Source organism: Caenorhabditis elegans, chromosome V, assembly GCF_000002985.6.
Source record: "Caenorhabditis elegans chromosome V".
In the NCBI taxonomy this organism is placed as follows: domain Eukaryota; kingdom Metazoa; phylum Nematoda; class Chromadorea; order Rhabditida; family Rhabditidae; genus Caenorhabditis; species Caenorhabditis elegans.
Window position 1 is genome coordinate 84,430 of NC_003283.11, and position 20,307 is coordinate 104,736.

Genomic DNA, 20,307 nt, shown 5'->3' on the forward strand with positions numbered 1-20,307 from the left:
GATTGAAAATAGAAACAGCAGGTGGTATAAGCTTCAGTGAAAGTTTTTAAGCTAGCTAGATTGCAGGCGGATGGGTTTTTCGTTGGCAAAAAAATCTGGAATTTTTTCACTGCAACTATGAAAAAAATTAGAAGAGTTTACAAATTTCAGTAAGAGCTTCAATTTTTCAAAAAAAAATTCTCTTGGTGTTTACATGAAAAGATTAAGGTTTAGGTAGAAAGTTTTACGTGATTTTTTTTGCGAAAATTTTTTTTTGTAAAGTTTTTTTTTATTTACCCGGAAAGCTTGATTTTATCAAACAAAACATTGATTACACTTAAAAAATTGAAAAAATGGCTGAAAATAGTCAAAAGCTGAATATTTTTTCCGAAACATTCAAAATAAAAAAGAAAAATCAAAAAATGTAGTGAAAAATTTACGAGAAAGCCCAAAAAAATATTGTCAAAAATAATTTCTGATTTCCTTTTTAAAAAGAATAAAATTATTTCAAAAAAGGGAGAAATGACAGGAAATTATAAAAACCGGATTGTTTTTTATATTTGAAAAAATGTGTTTTTTTAGAAATTTCGTAAAACGTTTCAAACCCCTATAATGTTTCAGGGCAACTAATTAAAAAATCATTAAAATTTGGAAAAAATCAGGATTTTCCCACTACTTTTTACTGTAAATTACAAAAAAAAATTCTAACATTTTTTGAAAAGTTTTACTATGATTTTTGGATTTTTCCTACCACTAAAAATAAATTTTTGTTGGAAAACCAAACATCTGGTTTTCAAAAAAAACGAAACAGTAGTCATTAACAGTACTCCCATTGTTTCAAAGAGTTGAGTTTTTTTTTCAAAAACTGCCGAATTTTTAAAAATTTTAAGCATTTCTGCAGGGTTGAAGCCTGGGAATATTCTAATAAAAATAGTTTTAAAATTTTTAAAATTTAAAATTTTTAAAATTGGAGAAAAAAATTTTAAATTAATTTTTTTTTGGTCGACTTCTAGTAAAATGAGTTTTCACTACTTTTTTGCTGAAAGTCAAAAATTTCAAAAAAAAATTTGAAAAATTTCACTAGGATTTTTGGGCATTTTAGCAGCATATTTTCAATTTTTATAGGCATTATTAACAATAAATTTTTGTTGGAAAACCAAACATCTGGCAATAAGCTATAAATTTGTTGGGATAAATCTGCATAAAATCAGCAAAGCTTTATGGTTTCGGGTGTCGGTTACGGTTTACCGCGCTTCGGTTGGCATAATGTTTTGGTCAAAAGAGAAAAGACACCACCCAGAAGCAGGGGAGTGTACTAGAGAAGGTAAGGGCCTGGAACAGACAAACAGTATGTGTCTGTGGAGAAATTTGACACTTTTTGGAAGGAGTGCAGGGGGGGGGGTAAAGTACGACAAATTGAAAAGAGAAAAGGTGTTGCTGTTGTGGTGATGAAAACAAAACACAACATTTGTGAGAGCGGAGCCAAATTGAGATAGAGTCTAGGTACACTGATGTAACTGTGGCCGAGGAATATAAATCGGTGGCCAAATTTTTTCTGCAACTTTTTCCTGCGTTTTAATGAGTAGACGTTAATTTTTCAATTTTTGAAATTACATACACAAATTAAAAAGTGCTCAAAATCAACTGAATTTAAAAATCAAGTGGGTTTCATATGCAGGTAGGTAAGGCAGCATGGAGGCCTATCTGTCTGCATGCTGCCTTATTTTTTTGTTGGCAATTTTCTGTTCCGTTTAAAAATGCAAAAACAAAAATTTGAAAAATGCCAGAAAAAAACGCACCAAACATTTTATCTCCCGTAATTTTTAAGAATGTTAATAACCCCCTGAAATGTGCCAAAAATGCTTCAGAATTCTTAACAGTGGCTAATAATTGAGCTGAAAATAATAAAAATGCAAAAAAAAATTGCAAAAAAATTCCTTGACATGTACTTAAAATACCAAAAAAATTCTGAAAATGCTTAAAAATGTATGACAAATTCCAAAACAATGTTTCAAATATGGCTAACTTTAAAAAAAAAAAGATCAAAAACATTTGGTGAAAATGCCAAAATAAATGCATGAAAATGTGCCCGAGGAACCAGAAAAAATGTGCCAAAAATACCTAAAAATGTCCTTTTAAGAGTTCCAAATATGTCCCAAAAATGCCAAAAACAATGTCACAAAGTTTCTTAAAAAGATGCTTGAAATACCACAGAATGGGCTAAAAGTGCCAAAAATGTCCCAAAATTGGCATTACTATGCTAAAAAATGTCTCACAATGTGCTACACATACAAAAAAAAGTGTGCCCAAAATGCCTAAAATATGGGCAAAAAATACCAAAGCGCGTGCTAGAAATTCCGAACAATGTCAAAAAAATAAAATTCAAAAAGATAAATTTTAAAAAAACACGTCAGAACAAAAAACGTTTCTGGAAAATTTATTTTCAGATTTTCTAAATTTGAAAATTTAAAGGGTGCTCAAGCGGAAGTGAAGCGCACTCAAGATTTAATTTATGCATATTCCTTTCAGAAAATTCACTTTTTAGAAATAAAATTGGAATAGGTTCATAAAATCATGCCTGCCTATTAATAGGTTCATAAAATCATGCCTGCCTGCCTATTAAAATCATGCCTGCCTATGTGACCTACGCCTGCTTTCACACCTACTGCCTGAACAATCAACCATCACCAAATTTCACGGCAGAGGCAACGGTATTTAACGAAAAGTTCTGAGTTAAAAAAACGAACAAAAATTTTCGAATTGTTTTCATTTTTCAATTGAGCACAATTGAGCAAAGAAATGCATAAGCCGCACCCTTCCCTCCAATTCAGCTCGTAGTTGAAATCAATGCGTGGAAGAACAAAAATGCTGGTGGTGGTGGGGCACCCGGTTTCTTGTATTTCCTGAACAAACAACAACAATTGAGACGAGGAGGAAAAGAAAAGGAGAAGAGGAGGATCATAACAAAATCAAATAAAATTGCTCGACAAAAAATTTTAGAAGACAGTCTGTAGTGATGGTCAAGGTAAAACGGGAGAGTAAACGGGGGAGGTTTTTCGTGCCGAGACCCACAAATTGAGACATGGTGCATCGACTTTTTTTTTAATTTTCAAAAAAACTTTCAAGCATTTATTGAGTGTTTTATGAAGTTTATATTTTTGTGACTTGAAAAAAATTTAATAATATTTTTAAGCGACAAATCATTGGATTTTTCAAATTTTTTGAATTAAAAAATATTATTTCAATATTTTTTAGAAACTTAAAGCATTTTTTGAGTGTTAAAACATCAGTTTATATATTTGTTAACAATTGTTTTCTTTTTTAAGAAATGGAAAAACTCAACTAACCTAAGCCTACGCCTAAGCATAAGCCCAAACCTTAGCCTAATCCTAAGCAAAAGCATAAGCCTAAGCCTAAGCCTAAACTGGGGCCTATAGGCCTAAACCTAAGCCTAAACCTGCCATTTTTTGAAATTTTAAGATTTTCAGCGTTTTTATTGAAACTTTGGAATTTTATGATGATTTTTTATTTTCGATTGTATTTTTGGTGAATTTTTTTTTGCTCTTAATTGTTTCAATTTTATTTTCCAATTTTTTAATAACTTTTGAAGGATTTGAAAAAATTCAATTAAGAAAAAATTATTTTCAAAAACAACTTCTCAATTTTTGAAACTTTTTGGTTTTTTTCGAAATTTCAAGCTTTCCGATTTTTTTTTTCTAGATTTTCAGAAAAATGTTTTCACAGTGTAAAACACATTATTTTTCGAAAAAATAAATATAACCTACCTGAAATATCTAAAATTAATTTTGAAACTTTCTAGAAAAGTTTGCAAATCTAAAAAAAAAGCAAGAAAAAAATCTCCAATTTAGGCGCTACCGAGTTTTCACTCAACTTTTCCATTGTTTTTCTCTCTCTCTCTACACATAAAACCAACTTCAATTACAAAGTTTTCGTATTCATGTGTGACCTACCGACGCTTATTAACTGCTTATTTTACAAGAAATGAATAAGAAGAATGGGCAGCCGCCACAGGAATAGAAATTAAGTAGGATGAAGTGTGAAGTTGGGCTGAGGATTTTATAGAGAAGCTGGTCACTCTGTCAGAGGTATGGATTATATGGTAAATGCCGGGTTTTGAAGCGGAATTCGAAGGGGAAAAGGAAGAAGCTTCACGGGAATTGGGTCTGGATAAGGATTCAGAAGTTTGGTTGCTTGTTACAAGGAAAAACTCTGAAAAAAACCATCTGCCAGCAATTTGAGGGCAATTTTCAAAAGCTGTTCAGGTTTCACTAGCAGTTTAATGATGCGTCCAGAAAGTTTCATAACCTTCAAGACTTTTCTGAAACTCAATTTTTTTCAGAAAGTTTGAACTTCCCGCCGAATTTTTTTTTCAGAAAATTTTAATTCTCCGGTGAAACTTTGTTTTCGGAAATTTTTAATATCCCACCAAAGTTTTTTTTTTGAAACTCCCGCCCAACTTTATCCCAGCAAATTTGAATTGCCCGCCAAACAAAAGTCTCAAAAAATTTGAATTCCCGCCAGCATTTTTCTAAGAAAATTTGAATGTACCGTCAAATGTTTTCTCTAACAATTTGAATTCTCCGCTAACATTTTTCAGAAAATTAGAATATCCAGTCAAAAATTTTTGAAAGGAAATTTGGCGTTCCTGACAAAATTTATCAGAAAATTTGAATTTCCCTCCAAAATTTTTCTCAAAAAATTTCAATTCTCCGCCAAAAATTTTCTCATTAAATTTAAATTTTCCGCCAAAAATTTTCTAAGAAAATTTTAAATACTCGGCAATATTTTTCAACGAAAATTTGAAATTACCGCCAAAAATTTTTTAAAGGAAATTTGGCTTTTCTAATAAAAATATATTCAACCATATACTCCGTATGGACTTTGAAAAACTTTAAAAAATCATTAAAAAATGTCAACTACCTACATAGATCTGCCAGAAAGGCAGCTAACTACCCCTATAACAAGCGTGCCGCTGAAAGAAAAACGAGATATGTAAACAAATCATGATGGAATAGAAACAAATGCATTTTCTGTTTCCCGAGAAGTTAAACTATCCGAAATGAATTAAAAGTTAAGCAGCATCAAAAGCAGAATCTGAAAGTAAAAACAGAAGATCAAAGTTGCCACGCCCTCTGGCCACATGCGAGGCAAGTGGAACGTCCTTGGCAGAATACAGGCAGGGCTACTCGGGATTATCGGTTTGAAAAGAAAACGAGAAAGTTTGAATATTTAGAAAACAATTGGTTAAGTCAAGGGAAAAGAACAATTTAAAATTATGCAAAAAAAATTTGGCAAAAAAGTTCCAGATTTTTAGGGCATTATATTGTATGTTTTAGAGCATTGTGGTAAAGCTGAAAAACTGAAACATTTACTGGGAAACTTCATGCCTACTTGCCTGTCTACCGGCTATTTTTTAGAAATCAAATTGTATTTAATTTTACAACTATGATTAACGAAATTTTTAAAATTTTTTGACAATTCTTTTCAATTTTTACAATTTTTTATCTCAAAGGAAAAGAAATTTAAAGTTTAAAAACAATTTCAGAATGTATTGGACTTTGACGAAATTTCAAAAATTAATATGTTTTAAAACGCGGTTTGAGGCGATAGGCAGGCGGAGGTCGCCTTAAGGTCAGGCGTTTTAGCGCCTACATGGAAATCTTGACCAAACATAAATTTTTTAAAAATGTTCAAAAGTCTGAAAATTCAAAAATCTCAGAGTGAAAAGTCGATAAACATAATTTTTCCTTGTCAAACAAGAAGTAATTGAAAATAGCTAAAAGATGCTTGTCGAGAACAAACCAAAACTTCACATATTCAATAAAAAAGAATCCGAAAAAAAGGCGGGCGGCGTGAGAAAAGGAAAGAGGCGGATTTGAGTAGCCAAACGGATAAAAACTGAAGTGTCAAGAGTGGAAGGTGCTTCATATGGTTTGCCGAGAAGAGAGGAGGGGGGAAATGTTTCAAATATGCGAAAAGTTAGGAAAAATTGAGAAAGACAAATAATTCCGGCAGTTTTCCCATAAAAAAGGTTAAAATAAATTCTAAATTACCGATTTTTTATCGATGTTTCAGAATTTCGGCCAGTGGTGCCAAAATTGCCGATTGCCGGAAATAAATAAATTTGATACATTCTGAAGATTTATGAGCCTAAACATGCGTTTTACTGAACAATTTTCTCTTTTCAATCAAAAAATTGATTTAATTCTTGAAAGATTGAACGTTTTCTGTTAGTAAATTACTAACCGAATACCAAAATATAAGGTGACTTTTTTTTTCAATTTCCGAATATAATTAGGCTTGAAAAATGCCGAAAATGTCCACAAATGGTAATTGCCAAAACTGCCGAATGCCGAAAATTTTGGCGACTTTCTTACTGAATACCCAGATTAAATAGGAAAATGTCTGAAAAATTATCGAACTATGTTTCCAATGATAAATCAAGAAAAAAACTAATAAAGCCCGACTTGTTCAGCTGAAAAACGCAAATCTGTCAAAAACATCTAATTAAAAAAATCATCGAAAGTACAAGAATCGCAAAGACGATACCGTTAAAAAATCATAAAAATTTGTTTTTTGTGAATGGAAAAGTTTTCGAATTTTTTTTCTATTTTCTTAAATTTTTTTTTTTGGAAAACCCAAAAATCGAAGTTGTTTTAAATCTACCTTTTGGGGTTTTTTTTTTGAAAGTCTAACCAATACCATTATTTTGAAATAAACTGATGTGCTATTAAATTTTCAGCGTATAAACTTTTAGAGATCAGAAATAAATGCTATCTAAAAATTGAAAGTGTCTAGAAAGCACCAATTAGGAGAAAGAGAGATGGACACTCATGGAGCAAGCGGGAAGAGGTCACAACCAAGGGTGTCAAATTTTCGATTTTTTCAGAAAATCGAAAAACGAAAATTTTTCGATTTTTCGAATTTTGAAAAATCGAAAAATCGAAAAATTTTGTTTTTCGTTTTTTCAATTTTTCGATTTTTCGAAAAAATGTTCGATTTTTCCAATATTAGCTTAATATTTTGACCATTATCCTTCTTTTTATAGAAAATTAGTATGTTTTTTCTTATAAATATAAGCAAAATTAGATAAAAATCATATTTTATGGTTAATTTTCTGAACATTTTTTTTTGATTTTTCGATTTTCCAGGGAATCGAAAAATCGAAAATTTTTCGATTTTTCGGTTTTTGAAAATCGAAAAATCGAAAAATTTCGTTTTTCGATTTTCAATTTTTCGATTTTTCGATTTTCACTGAAAAACATCGAAAAATCGAAAAAATCGAAAAATCGAAAAATGACACCCTTGGTCACAACATGCCGGCAGGCAGGCGGAATAGATCAAACTATAAATAAAATATATCTTGTGGTGTACACAGGACCACACAACAGATATTTTTCAGTTGTACTTTTGGCTTTTTTTTCAAAAAAAAACATTATCTTTAACGTAAATTCGAATTATTTCGTGCGTGTCAATAAGAAAAATAATGAGAAATTGCAAAAAAAAAAAAGGTATTACTGTTCTCAAAAATCTCAAAAATTGCCAGTACAGAAGCGACATTTAAAACACCCCACGAAATTCGAAAAATTTACACCAGGAATGGGTGGCAAATTCGGCAAATCGGCAAATTGTCTTCTTTTTTTGGCAACGAAAATGTCAAAAAAAAAGAAATTTACTGCAAATATTTAAAAAATGGTGCAAAACAGGGCGCGAGAAAAAAATTCAGAAATTTCAAAATTAATATTTGTGTCCAAACCAAAAATTAAAAAAGAAATTATAAAAGTATTTACAGGATTTTTTGTTTCCAAATTTGAAAAAAAAACATAGTACGAAAAAAAACCAGATGTTAGTCAACACTAGGAACGGTAATACCTACTTCGCCTACGCATTTTTTTCCTGAGCGACTGATAAGGAGGTTAGGTGAGTCATTTTATTCTTTTTTCTTTTATTCAGTTTTAAAAAATTAGCGTAGGCATTGAAATGCCTGCCTGCCTGCCTTCAAGGCAAATTATGTCTGTCGGGGGACGACAAGCTACAGTCACCGAACCCAGAAATTGTCGGGCGCTGCAAAACACGGCTCATACCAACGTGTAGAAAAATTTGGTGGGCAGGCAAAAGGCAGGCAAGAATTAGGCAGGCACAAGCACCTGACCAAAATCCACTTAAGCCCAGCTAACTGGTAGCCCTTGACCCTTTCCTGCTTAGCCTTTTTTCCCGTCGTTTTTCATGAGGTGTCGCCTCTATTCATAATGATCATCATAGAGTGGACGGATGAATTTATACAAAGAAACGGCATGGGCGGTACGGACGGAAAAAGAGACTGGGAAAAGATGACCTTCCTGAACCAACTTTGATTGTAATGTGCCGGGGCACCGGGGCCATAGTGAGAATTGTTAGAGATAGATGGAGCAGGTGAATACAGTGGTTGCGAGTTATATAGAACAGAACAGCCGGTTTGCCGATTTGCCGGAATTTTTAATTTGTGGTAAATTGCCGATTTGCCGTTCGCCGTTTACCGGAATTTTTAGAGGGATTTGTTTTATAAAACGGACACACCTAAAACTGTGTCATTTTGACATTTTTTGAAAAATTGCGGCAAATCGGCAGTTCGCCGGTTTGTACACTTGCCGGAAACCTTTCTTTTCGAAAAAATTGCCAAATTGCCATTGGTTGGAAAAAGATGTTTGCTGAAATTGCCGAAAATCGAAACAATTTTAATTTTTTTTTTCTTGTTACTTATTACGTGTTAAAATTTCTTGATTATCAATTTTCCGTTAATTTAAACCAGGGGTGGGCGGCAAACGATTTTTTTCGGGAAAGCGGCAAATCGGCAATTTGCCGAAAATGAAAGTTTCCGGCAAATCGGCAAATCGGCAAATGCCGAAAATTTTTGGCAAATTGTGGTTGCACATTTTTTCCGGAAATTTCACAGTTTCAATTTCAATCGGCAAAATTGTGCACATTCTATGAATGTTCCTACATCTATTTTGAAAAGTAAGCAAGTTCTATGAAAATGTTTAAAGAAAACGGGAAAAAATTTCAAAAGGCGCAGTTTTAAATGTTTCCGTCTAATAAAAAAACCCCTCTAAAAATTTCCGGCAAATTGCTGGAATTGAAAATACCACCAAAAATTTATTTTTAAATATCAAAATCAGCCAAAAATCGAATTGACAACCTTCTCATCCAGGCCACCTTGCCACAAAATGAGGGCCCACTTCCAGAAGGGGTGGAGCCTTTGATTCATGATCAGCCATGCAGGCGCCCAAGGCCCGAGACCAATTATGGTATTTCGGGGGCACACGGGACAACAGATGGTACACACATTTCTTGGGATTAGGGTAAGAATGATGTGTGCGTGTGTGTCACATGTGTTGGTCACTTTGCAAAAATAATAGTCTTTTTGGAAAATTGGAAGGATTAGAAGGTTCGGAAGAAGTATGATCAGTATGACGCCATTTTTGGATGGTGATGTGTGGTAGGAAACAGTGTTTGATTTCAAGGAATCCGAGAAGTTCAAAAAGAACGGAGAGGTCGACTTTCCTTGGAGGCGTTCTAAGGCACCTCCTTGCCTTGAAGCTGAAGATGTTTAGTGGGGACGTCCACTGAATTAACAAAGATTTCTGAGGAAGGGGGATTTATAAAATATAGAAAAAAAAGAATTATAATGAAGGCTTCACCAAGGTCGAAACAGTGGAGAAAGGAAAATGTTACCAATTGGAATAAAATTAGTGATAACTTTTTATAAAACGTTGAATGTTTCAAAATTGGGGGCAAAAACTGGCAAGTTGAGGGGTGTTACAAGTTCTCTAAACTGAATAGGAATTACAAGAGAGTGGAATGAGTTTTTCCAGAGCTTCAATCAGTGGTTAGGTAACTAGTTATCTACCCAACTACAAACACGCTGGTCCTGTTCCCTTTTTCCCAAATAAGGAAATCTATAGGAACGTGCTCAATGTTTGCACACTTACTGTTCCTGATCTTTGACGGGGTAATTTTGAATAGGCTTCGAATTAGGAACTTGCTATTAACCTTCAATGATTATTTTGGCAGCTTCAGGACTCAGATTTCTCGTATTTGTATGTTTAGGTAATTCTTAATTTTCCTTATTTCTAAAAGTTTTAATATAAATTGAGTAATATTTGTTTACTAGAGCGTATAAAAATTGTTAAACACGAGAATGAATTGATTCAAGTACATTCTAGTAATTTACACTGAATCATCGTTTAAACGCCTTAAAAACCTCATACTTTGGACTTTAATCCGCAATGAGTCAGTTGATCGAACTTCGAACATTTTTGTAATTCAAATAGGAAAAATTTTTAAACACAACCTCTGCAGTAACCAGAAAATGTCAAGTTTCAAGCGTTGCTAAAATAATCTTTTTTTTTATTTTTTGTAAAAATTATAGTTTTTGCAATATCCAAAAGTAAGGTTTTTGAAAATTAAGGTTAAGAACTACAAAGGACATTTTTATACTACAAACTACAAACTACTCTCATCATTTATAAACTACAAAGCGTAAACTTCATGAAGATTGTCGCATTTCCAAATTTACCGAAACAATTTTCAGACTACAAATGCAAACAGAATTATTAAAAACTATAAACCCCAACTGCAAACTACAAACTACAAACTACAAACTACGAACTACAAACTATAAACTATGAACTACGAACTAATAGTAAGAACTAAAAAATTTCCATTTTATTTTCTGATATTGAGTTTTAATAGCTCTTTTTTTGTAAAATCGACGACTACAAACATTTCGATGAATTTTCAAAAATTGTGGTTAGCCTCATATTAATTGCTGGCTATAGACGCCGCCAAAGATCAGTGTGTCCTTCAAAAATGGCGGGCGGGCGGCGGTGGCGGGAAATCATGAAATTCGAAAAAAAAACCGATTACCAGAACGAACAATATAAAATTTATATTTGAATAAAAGAAGGGGTAGGTGTAGGCCGTTTACGACTGCTAGACTATTTTTATAGTTTTTTTTTTTTGGAAAATAAAAAGGTCGTAGAAGTAATAATGATGATGATGATGGTCATGAAAGTAAACAGTAGGCTTATCCTAAAATTGGAAGACCTCCGCATTTTTTTGGTAGAGAAATTGAAAGTTCGGATGTTCTTTTAATGTGGATTTTGGACATTGGGGTTAGAAGGAGAATGGTAAACATGCCATGACATTTTACAAACAGAGGTTAACCTTAAAATTAGGCGGATAAGAATATCTTTATGGCTCCAAACCTACCTCCTGCCTGAATTTTAAACATTTAAAAAAAAACATATTTTGCGGAAAAATCAGACACACTAAAAAACGATTTTTTTTTCCGTTTCAATTTTTTTTTCTGAAGTTTTAAAAAAGGTTTTTCGTTTTAACAAAAGTTTTCGGAACTTTTTAAGTTTGAATTAATTCAACATTTTGGAATTAGAACATTTTTTGGTACAGACTTCTGAAAATGTTCTCTATTTATCGAATTTCAAGAAAATTCAAAATTTTCCGATTTTCGAATATTGCAAAGATTTTGCATTTCTTTTCTGAATAAAAATAAAGTTAAAATTTCCCGGAATTTTTTCTTTAATAAAATGAAAAAAAAAACAAGTGAGAAATCATGAAGTGCACTACAATTAGAGGTTTATCACAAATTTATAATGCAGATGCACAATGAGCAAAAAATATGGGAATCTTTTTAGGATTCAGAAAAACAAGAAATCGGAAAATCGAAAACTCAAAACTTTTCAATTATATTTCTTTTTTTTTTCAGGAACTTTTTTAAACTTAACATTTTCCGAGAAAAAAAATTCCCTAATAAGCAAAAATCAAAAAAATTTTCCGAATTTACAGAAAAAAAAATTCAAAAAAATATTGAAAATTTTGGAATTTTGGCAAAGAAATTTTTCGTTTTCAAAAAATCTTTATAAATTGTGATAAAAATAATTAAGAGATGTACTGCAATCAAAGGTTGCTGCTCAATGAGCATTAGAAAAATGGAGGAAAAAAAAGAAAACTGAAGGCCAAAAAACGACTCTGTGTTGAAACCTAACATGTCTTTTCTTCATCATTTTTTCGCGCCAATCGCCTACTACTAATGTTTACCGCTCGGCTTGTTGCTCTGTCTCGGAGGAGCCACTACCGGCGCGGCGCGGAAAACTTGGTCAGTACCCCTCTCTACCCGAAAAGCACGTTTTCACACGCAATTTGGCAAGGATTATTGGAGAAATATCATGGGGAAATTTGTGGTGGTTCAATTGGTATTTGGGTTGAAGATTAGAAGGTTTTTTGAGCGCCGAAAATTAGGCAATGATCGAAAAACAATGCAGAGGTGGTGAAGTGGAAGGAATTCAACTTGAAAGGATGAAAATTCCATGATATACCTTCTACCTGGCTGCCTACGCGCCTGCCTATCGCCTATTTACCGCATTTTATTTTTTGTGGAATTTCAAAGTTTTTTTTTTTAATTCTGGAAACTGTCAATAATGTTTCGCTTTGTTCTGGAATATTTGGAAATTTATAAGCATAAATTTTGAAAATCTTGAAAATTCCCAAAAACATTAACATTTTGGGTAAACGTTTTGAACAATTTGAGACATTTTCTCGAAAGTTTTTTAACTTTTTTTGCAATTTTTAAGTACCTTTTTTCAACTTTGAAATATATTGCTGATATAAAAATTTATTTTGATTTAAAAAAAAGTATTTCTGAGATTCTCGTAAAAATTATTCGACAAACTGATGTTTGCATTCCCTGTTGAAATGATACAGTTAAAAATTTTATCTCCCAGCGTTTTTTTTAAATTTGATAGGCCTAACAAGATATTTCTTTAAAATTCCAAAAGCTTGCAAAGCCCTACAAAAAAAATAGATATGAACTATGTGATCTCCTGGTTTTTTGTGGCTACTTGTCTTTTCTATTCATCAGGTCCATCCTCTTTCGCACCTCCTCCCCCTTCAAACCGATTGCGTAGGAAATCACCGAACGCTAGAAGCGCAGAGATCGAAAGAGTTGCGCATGCTGCATCACAAACAGCAGCAGCAACAAAAAAAAGTGTCAGTGACTATGTGTACATGGTTGGATGGATGGATTGTCAAGCGTCAAGCACATACACGCAGGCCGATGACAGTGAGAGGATGAACTGGTTGGTTGAGAGAGGAGGGGGAAGCGTATTGTTGTACCTGTACACGTAGTAGGTGACAACAAATAGAACACGATGGGGAGATGTATGGATTGGGTTCAGTTTATCACGCATCTTCAGAGCCACGCTTCATTTAGAAACGAGGAAGAAACCATCATCGATGTCGATTTTGGGCTTAGTCCCAGATGGATGGGAGAGGATTTTTTTCAATGGCAAACTGTCAAAATTTTGATACACTTTTTTGAGGAAATCCAAAGCAATATCCGATGTTTTGAACCGACAATGTTGTCATAGGAATCATTGAAACAATATTAAAGTATAAAAAATGTAGGAAAATTAGTTGTTTTTTTGGACCGACTTCCAAAATTTTGAGTGGCAAAAACTGTCACTTTTTGACAATAATTAAAACAAATTTCGAAAATTTGAAAAGTTTCATTATGATATTCGGTCATTTTGGCACCATTGGAATAGTTTTTTAACACTTTTCCTACTGGCGCTACTCCTCATTTATTTCGGACGTTTCTTTGATATTTGCAAAATTGAAAAAAATCAATTTAAAGGTGGAGTAGCACCAGTTTGGAAATTGTTAAAAGCCACTCCTTTAGTCCAAAAATGGCCAAATATCATGATAAAACTTTTCAAAAACTTTTTGCAAATTTTTTATTTACTGTCAAAGAGTGGCAATTACTCAGTTTTTGCCACTCATAATTTTGGAAGTCGACCAGAAAAAATTTTTTTAAACACTTTTTATGTTTTAATTTTGCTTAAATTATTTGTATTAAAACATTGTAGGGGTCGAAACATGCGACATTTCTTTAAACTTCCTCAAAAGCTCATATTTTTCAAAATTTTGGCAACTTGCCAAACTTTGACTGGAAATTATGAAAAATCTAAAATTTTTTGGAGTGTTTTATTATGATATTTGGTTGTTTTGGATCATTATAAGTGTATTTAGACAAAATCCCCACTGGCGCTACTCCACCTTTAAAAAATTGTTTATCGTTTACAGTTATATTCGGTCATTAGGGTATATGAACTGTCATTTCAAGCAAAAAAAACGAATAAGGTATTTTAAGCTCCAAGGAACACCACGGATCCGCGGAATAGCTTATATATCAAGGTATTTGGAATTGTAAACAGAATAGTTAGTCACACTGTACACTGTGACGTTGAAAGAAAAATTTTGAGTCCGTGAATGAAAAAATTGAGATTGAGTTCAGCGGGATCAACAGGAAAGATATTTTAAAAATGTTATTTTCAAAAAGTCCCACAGTTATTGAAAGTTCCCACAAATTCAGGAAAAGTTATAGAATTTTTTTTTAAATTTAATAAATTGTCCAGAAAAAGTTCAGGATGTTCTAAAATTATACGAAAATATCTAAAATTTCAGAAAAAACCTCAAAACTTGTTTTGAAACTTTCAAGATAATTTTCTGGATTTTATTCAAAAAATTTAAACTTTTTAAAAGTTATCTGAAAGAAATAGATTCCAAAAAAGTTCTAAACTTAAAAAAAAAGTTCTGATAACTTCCAGGATTGAAAATACGCTACAGGATGGCCAAAAAAATTTAGAAAAATTTTAAAAATTCCAGAAACAATTATTCACTATCAAAAAAAAACATTGAAAAGTTTTGGGGAGTTTTCAGAAAATTCAGGAAAAATTATAATTTATCGAAAATTACCAGAAAATCAGAAAACTTTCGAAAATATCTGTAAAATTACGACGAATATTCTATAGTTTGAGAAGTAAGCAAAAAACACCAAAAATACAGAAAATAGGCGGTAGGTAGGCAGGCGCCATGACCAAAATTCGTTGAAAAATCGTCATATTGAATCGAAGGTTGAGGTGTGTGTCATAGGTGTGCCAGATTTTTTTTTTCAATTTTTTGAAAAACTTCAAACATTTTATAAACATTACAGAGTTATCGGAAATTTTCGAGATTTCATCAAAAAATAAACTACAGTCGGAAAATTTTCAAAAAATCCAGAAAAAAACATATTTTTTAACAAAAAGTTAACAACTTCCAGTAAAACTCAGTATTACAAATCTTTTCGAATCACACCTGGTCAGGATGTCCCATTACCGTTTGATCTACGAAAATTGCGAATTTATTCGAAGAGAAAAATGTGACGTCAGCACGTTTTTAACCATGCGAAATTAATTGAGAAGTCTGCGTCTAAATACCGTAGATCAAACTTCAACGGAATTTACGCCAAAATACAGAAAATAGGCGATAGGCAGGCAGGCGTCAAAATCAAAATTCGTTGAAAAATCGTCAAAACTCGAAACGCGATTGAATCAAAGGTTCAGGTGTGTCTCTCTGTGTAGAATCTCTTTTTTTTTCTTTCTGCTTCTTCTCGCGTTTCGCTCCTTCTTAGTGTATTTCCGACACATGTCTTCTCGGAATGACAGTCTCTGTTGAGCAACACAAAAAACGGCTCCTTATTCGTATATTGCCGCTCTCTATCTACCTTCTCCTCCAACGGTCAAATGTTTACTTTATGTTTGCTCATTTCAAAGACAGGGCGAGAGAGCAAAATTGAGGAAAAAAAAACATACAGACAACAAGCCTAGAAAAATTTTCGTCGGATTTTGACCCGATATATTTTTTGACATGAAAGGATACGCGGATGGCGCCGGATATAAACAAAAAACGATACGGGACATTGTTTATACTAGGCCTTAGCCTGAATACTGGTCTCGACACGATAAATGTTTGGCAAATGCGAGAAGGTGTGTGCCTTTAAAGAGAAGTACTGTAATTTCAATTTGTGGAATTTTCATCGATTTTTCATAGTTTATCGACAACAAACGCATTAATTTTTTTAATAACTTAAGTAAATTAACACGTGGTGTCAGGCTGTCCCATTACGGGTTGATCTTTAAAAATGCGGGAATTTGACGTCAGCACGTTCTTAACCATGCGAAATCAGTTGGGAAGTCTGCGGCTAAACTCCCGCATTTTGGAAGATCTACGTAGACACGTGGTGTCGAGGCACCACCGAAAGGAGAACAGGTGAAAAAGGAGAATTTCGAAAAGGAGAATTACGAAAAGGAGAACGACGAAAAGGAGAACAACGAAAAGGAGAACAACCAAAAGGAGAACGACGAAAAGGAGAACACAAAACCCCGCCCATTTTTCCGTGCCGTGCGCAAGTTTTTGCTGAAACTTCTGCAAATTTTAATTTTCAAGCGAAACAACGAAGCTCCGAAATAACGTATCGCGTGTTGTTTATCACGAATGCGTTATTTCGGAGCTTCGTTGTTTCGTTTGAAATTTAAAATTTGCAGAAGTTTCAGCAAAAACTTGCGCACGGCACGGAAAAATGGGCGGGGTTTTGTGTTCTCCTTTTCGTCGTTCTCCTTTTGGTTGTTCTCCTTTTCGTTGTTCTCCTTTTCGTCGTTCTCGTTTTCGTAATTCTCCTTTTCGAAATTCTCCTTTTTCACCTGTTCTCCTTTCGGTGGTGCCTCGTGGTGTCAAGCTGTCTCATTGCGGATTCATCTACAAAAAATGCGGGAATTTTTCCCGGAAAAATTGTCACGTCAGCACGTTTTTAACCATGCGAAATCATTTTAGATGTCTGCGCCTCTCCTTCCGCATTTTTCGAAGATCAAAGCGAAATGGGACTTTCTGACGTGCGAAGATGAAACAGAAACAGGACACTCTGACACCATGTGAATCAGTAGATATTATAAAACTATCAGTTTATGAGAATGCCTACTTTCTGGCGCGAAAATAGCGGCAACAGTTGAAACTACAGTACTCTTTAAAGGTGCACACTTTTTGAATTTAACTAACTAGAACAAAAAATTGTCGCGGTGAGACCGGATACCGTATGTTTGGCGCAAAAATCGCAAAATTTCCCGTCTGGGTAATAAAAATTACAGAATTTAAATTTTTCGGTAAAATCGGAAAACCGAAATTTTGACGATTTACATGTTTTTTTTGAAAATACGCTTATAAAAAATTAACTCGAAAAAATCTCAGCAAATTAAAAGTGCTCTTTTTTCCACTTCTACGACTTTAAAGGCGGTGCACTAACGCGCCATCCATTGATTTTTGAAGAGCGTGGCGAGACCAATGGGTTGCGCGCGACACACCTTTAAAGTCGCAGAAGTGGAGAAAAATGGACTGTATGTTCGGAAAAATGTTCAAAGTTTTTAAAAAGTATAAGCTATGTTTTTAAAAAAATCTAATTTTTTTGGCTGGATACTCTATTTGAAGTTGTAAATTTCAAAGAAAAAATACTCAAGCGGCATCACATAAATATCATGATATTCGGAATTTCAAAAGCACGTCTGCCTGCGCGTGTATTCAAATTTTCGGATTACGCGCACTTTGGCTTAATGCCAATACTCCACTGGTTTCGGTTTGCTACAGAAATATTTGAGAAAGAAAGAAATTGAGAGAAAGTTTTACGGGTTTTGCCATATGGAAACGGATGTTTTTCTAACGCGGAAGAAAAATGGAAACTGAGAAGAATCGGGTAAACACAATGGGAGGGATGCTCCAGAGGAGAGGCTATCTCATTTGTCGAAATTTTTGAATTTTTCGGAATAAAAATATATTACGGGAACACAAAATTCTGAGAATGCGTATTGCGCCACATATTTGACGCGCAAAATATCTCGTAGCGAAAACTACATTAATTTTTTAAATGAGGTTTTCCTTCATTTCTTCATATTATTTTATTTGTTTTTTTTGCTTCATTTTAATATTCCATCTATAAATGTGTTTATTATTTTAATTCATTTCGATATCAAGGCCCGTAAATCGGCAAAAGCACTACAGTAGCCATTTAAAGAATTACTGTAGTTTTCGCTACGAGATATTTTGCGCGTCAAATATGTTGCGCGATCCGCAATTTTGTGTTTCCGGATCTTGACACGACAATTTTTTGTTAATAATTTTAATCCATTTTCTTAAACGAAAAACTGATCATGAAAGATCCGCAGCAACGAAAAGTTCAAAGCTACAGTACTCCTATTTAAAGGTGCACACCCTCTTTCCACAAAGAATTGTCGTTTCGAGACCGGGTTAACACTTTTCGTTTCAGATCATCGAAAAATCAAAATAAAATGTTCGGGAAAATATCAAACAATTTCAAAATTTCATCACATTTATAAAGAAATTTGTAAAAAAAAATGCATCTACACAGAAACAAGAAACAAGCTTTTTCTGGTTTCTCCACAACCTATTCGTATTCTCATTTACTTTGGCACTTTCGATATGACACTTGTCGTCGAATCTTGCCCCCCCCCCGAAACATGGGCCCAATTACTGTACTAATTATTCCGCATGTCTCATTACCTACCCGTCTGTATCTCCTTTTTTGTTTCAAGTGTGGCGTAAAGGAGAAGCTTGTGGTGGTGATCCGACTCATCTATTTTCAAGGTTTTGGGTTTGATTGGGAAAAGGTAGTAGTACAGAAAAGTGGGGAAGGATTATGATAATTTGAGGGAGCGATCAGTGGAAAAGTACACTGATAATCTCCGATGAGGGAGGGGAGACACTACTATTCTTATTACCTATGCGCGGAAAATGATTTACTCGTATATTGAGTGGGGGGTCTCATTTCACTCGGTAACCTAATCCTGAAAAAATAAATATCAAGAATAACACCTGAAAATTGCTAGCCAGAAGCAAGTACCTTGCCAATTGAAATGGCATTACGACCCCCGTTTTCACCCTCATTACCAGAGACGAGACAGCCAATGATCCAGTTGTTTGACATTGCTAACGGAAGAGAAGCGCCAATTACCTTTCATTGGCAGATTTAGGAAACAATTTCTCAATGTCTGTCAAATGGAAGTCGAACACACAAAATTTTTTTAAAATCACATTGTTTTTCTTTCAACCAAAAAAAGGAAGGATTTGAAATAACAATTTATGTAACAATTACGGGAAACTTATTGCTTCTTGCGGAAGGAGCATCCCTCGGTGAGCTTGGCCTTTCCTCGGGTTGGCTGGCAGAGGACGGTGTTGCATCCAACGCAGACGACGACGGTGGTGGCGTGCGAGAAGACGGTCGAAATCTGAAAAAAAAACCGAATTAGTATGGGAAAATTGCATGGTAGAAAAAAAGTGAATTTGAGCATATCTGACGTGAGAAATATATTTATAGACCGAAATTAAGGTCATAATCATCATGAAATGCAAATCCTAAATAATGATTGAAAGGAAAATTTTCGTAAACGAAAATGGCTACTTCTCGGAGCATTAGATGTTGAGATTTAACAAGTTGAATACAAGAATCGTTCAATCTCAGAAAACGGGCGGTTTGTCGCACAAAAACTTTTGAAACAACAAATTTTCATGAACAGCTATTAAGCACATAGGCTCAATCTTACCTTGAAGCATCCCGAGCACTTAACGTCCATGAAGTAGGAGTTTGGGTGTTGAACAAGACGCTTAAGCTTGTGGCATCTGATCTCCCTTTGTGGCTCTGGGTGAAGAAGGTCAACGGCCAAAGGCATTTTTATTCCACTTGTTGAGCGGGGCTGGCTGAAAATATGTGAATTGAGAAAATAAATAGTATATTTGAAAGAAGGGAAGACGAGATAAACGGAAAAACACGATTGCGGAACATTACGAAAAATTTCGAAATTTATTATTTTTTTAATAACATTTGTTTACCGGCCGGACAAGACAAACCAACTTCGAAACGAGGAATAAATCAAATTTCATATTTAAAATGAATCAAAACCCATGATTAAACGAAATGACAAAAATCGATAACGTGTATAGAACGAACTCAAGCTGAACCGAGAACCGAGAAATTCAGGGTTTTTAGTATTTTATTATTTATTTTAGTTTTATTTAAGCTGATAATTTCGAAACGTTATGATTTGAATAAAAATCGTGGAATATTGATATTTTCCCAAAAATTCCACTTGGTAGAATCACAAATCTAGGCAAATTGGCCGTTTTCTATCACAAATTACGAGCGAAAACTACAAATAATGCAATTTTTATATACTTTTCTAACTAAAAACCTGAAAAAAATATCGAAAAAATCGGGAAAACAGTTGAAAAACGGGAAAAAAAGGGTTAAAATTTTAGGCCCAGCAATTTCATCGCCTTCCGCAAACCGTGCGGTGGGGCGGAGAATGTAATGGTGCGGCGCGGTTTTCGGAGTGTCGTAGCGCGCTGTGTTTATCGTAAATCGGCGCGAAC

General features: G+C 33.8%; 1 protein-coding gene and 3 non-coding genes across 4 annotated transcripts; 2 read left to right on the forward strand and 2 right to left on the reverse strand.

The window, feature by feature from the left end:
• Window positions 1–3,326: 3,326 nt before the first annotated feature.
• Window positions 3,327–3,403, forward strand: F56E10.6. The gene has a single exon (NR_068566.1). It is a non-coding gene; the product is annotated as an Unclassified non-coding RNA F56E10.6 (non-coding RNA).
• Window positions 3,327–3,403, reverse strand: F56E10.7. The gene has a single exon (NR_068567.1). It is a non-coding gene; the product is annotated as an Unclassified non-coding RNA F56E10.7 (non-coding RNA).
• Window positions 3,404–18,044: 14,641 nt separating this feature from the next.
• On the forward strand, window positions 18,045–18,065 carry 21ur-15058. Its single transcript, NR_068568.1, has one exon.
• An 899-nt stretch (window positions 18,066–18,964) lies between these two features.
• On the reverse strand, window positions 18,965–19,635 carry rps-27 (Small ribosomal subunit protein eS27). The gene is made up of 2 exons (NM_001383266.2): window positions 19,482–19,635; window positions 18,965–19,166 (listed from the first exon to the last, which is right to left on the reverse strand). The coding sequence occupies exons 1-2, from the start codon at window positions 19,605–19,607 to the stop codon at window positions 19,041–19,043; spliced, it is 252 nt and encodes an 83-aa protein (NP_001370756.1). The 5' UTR covers window positions 19,608–19,635; the 3' UTR covers window positions 18,965–19,040.
• Between the last annotated feature and the right edge of the window lie 672 nt (window positions 19,636–20,307).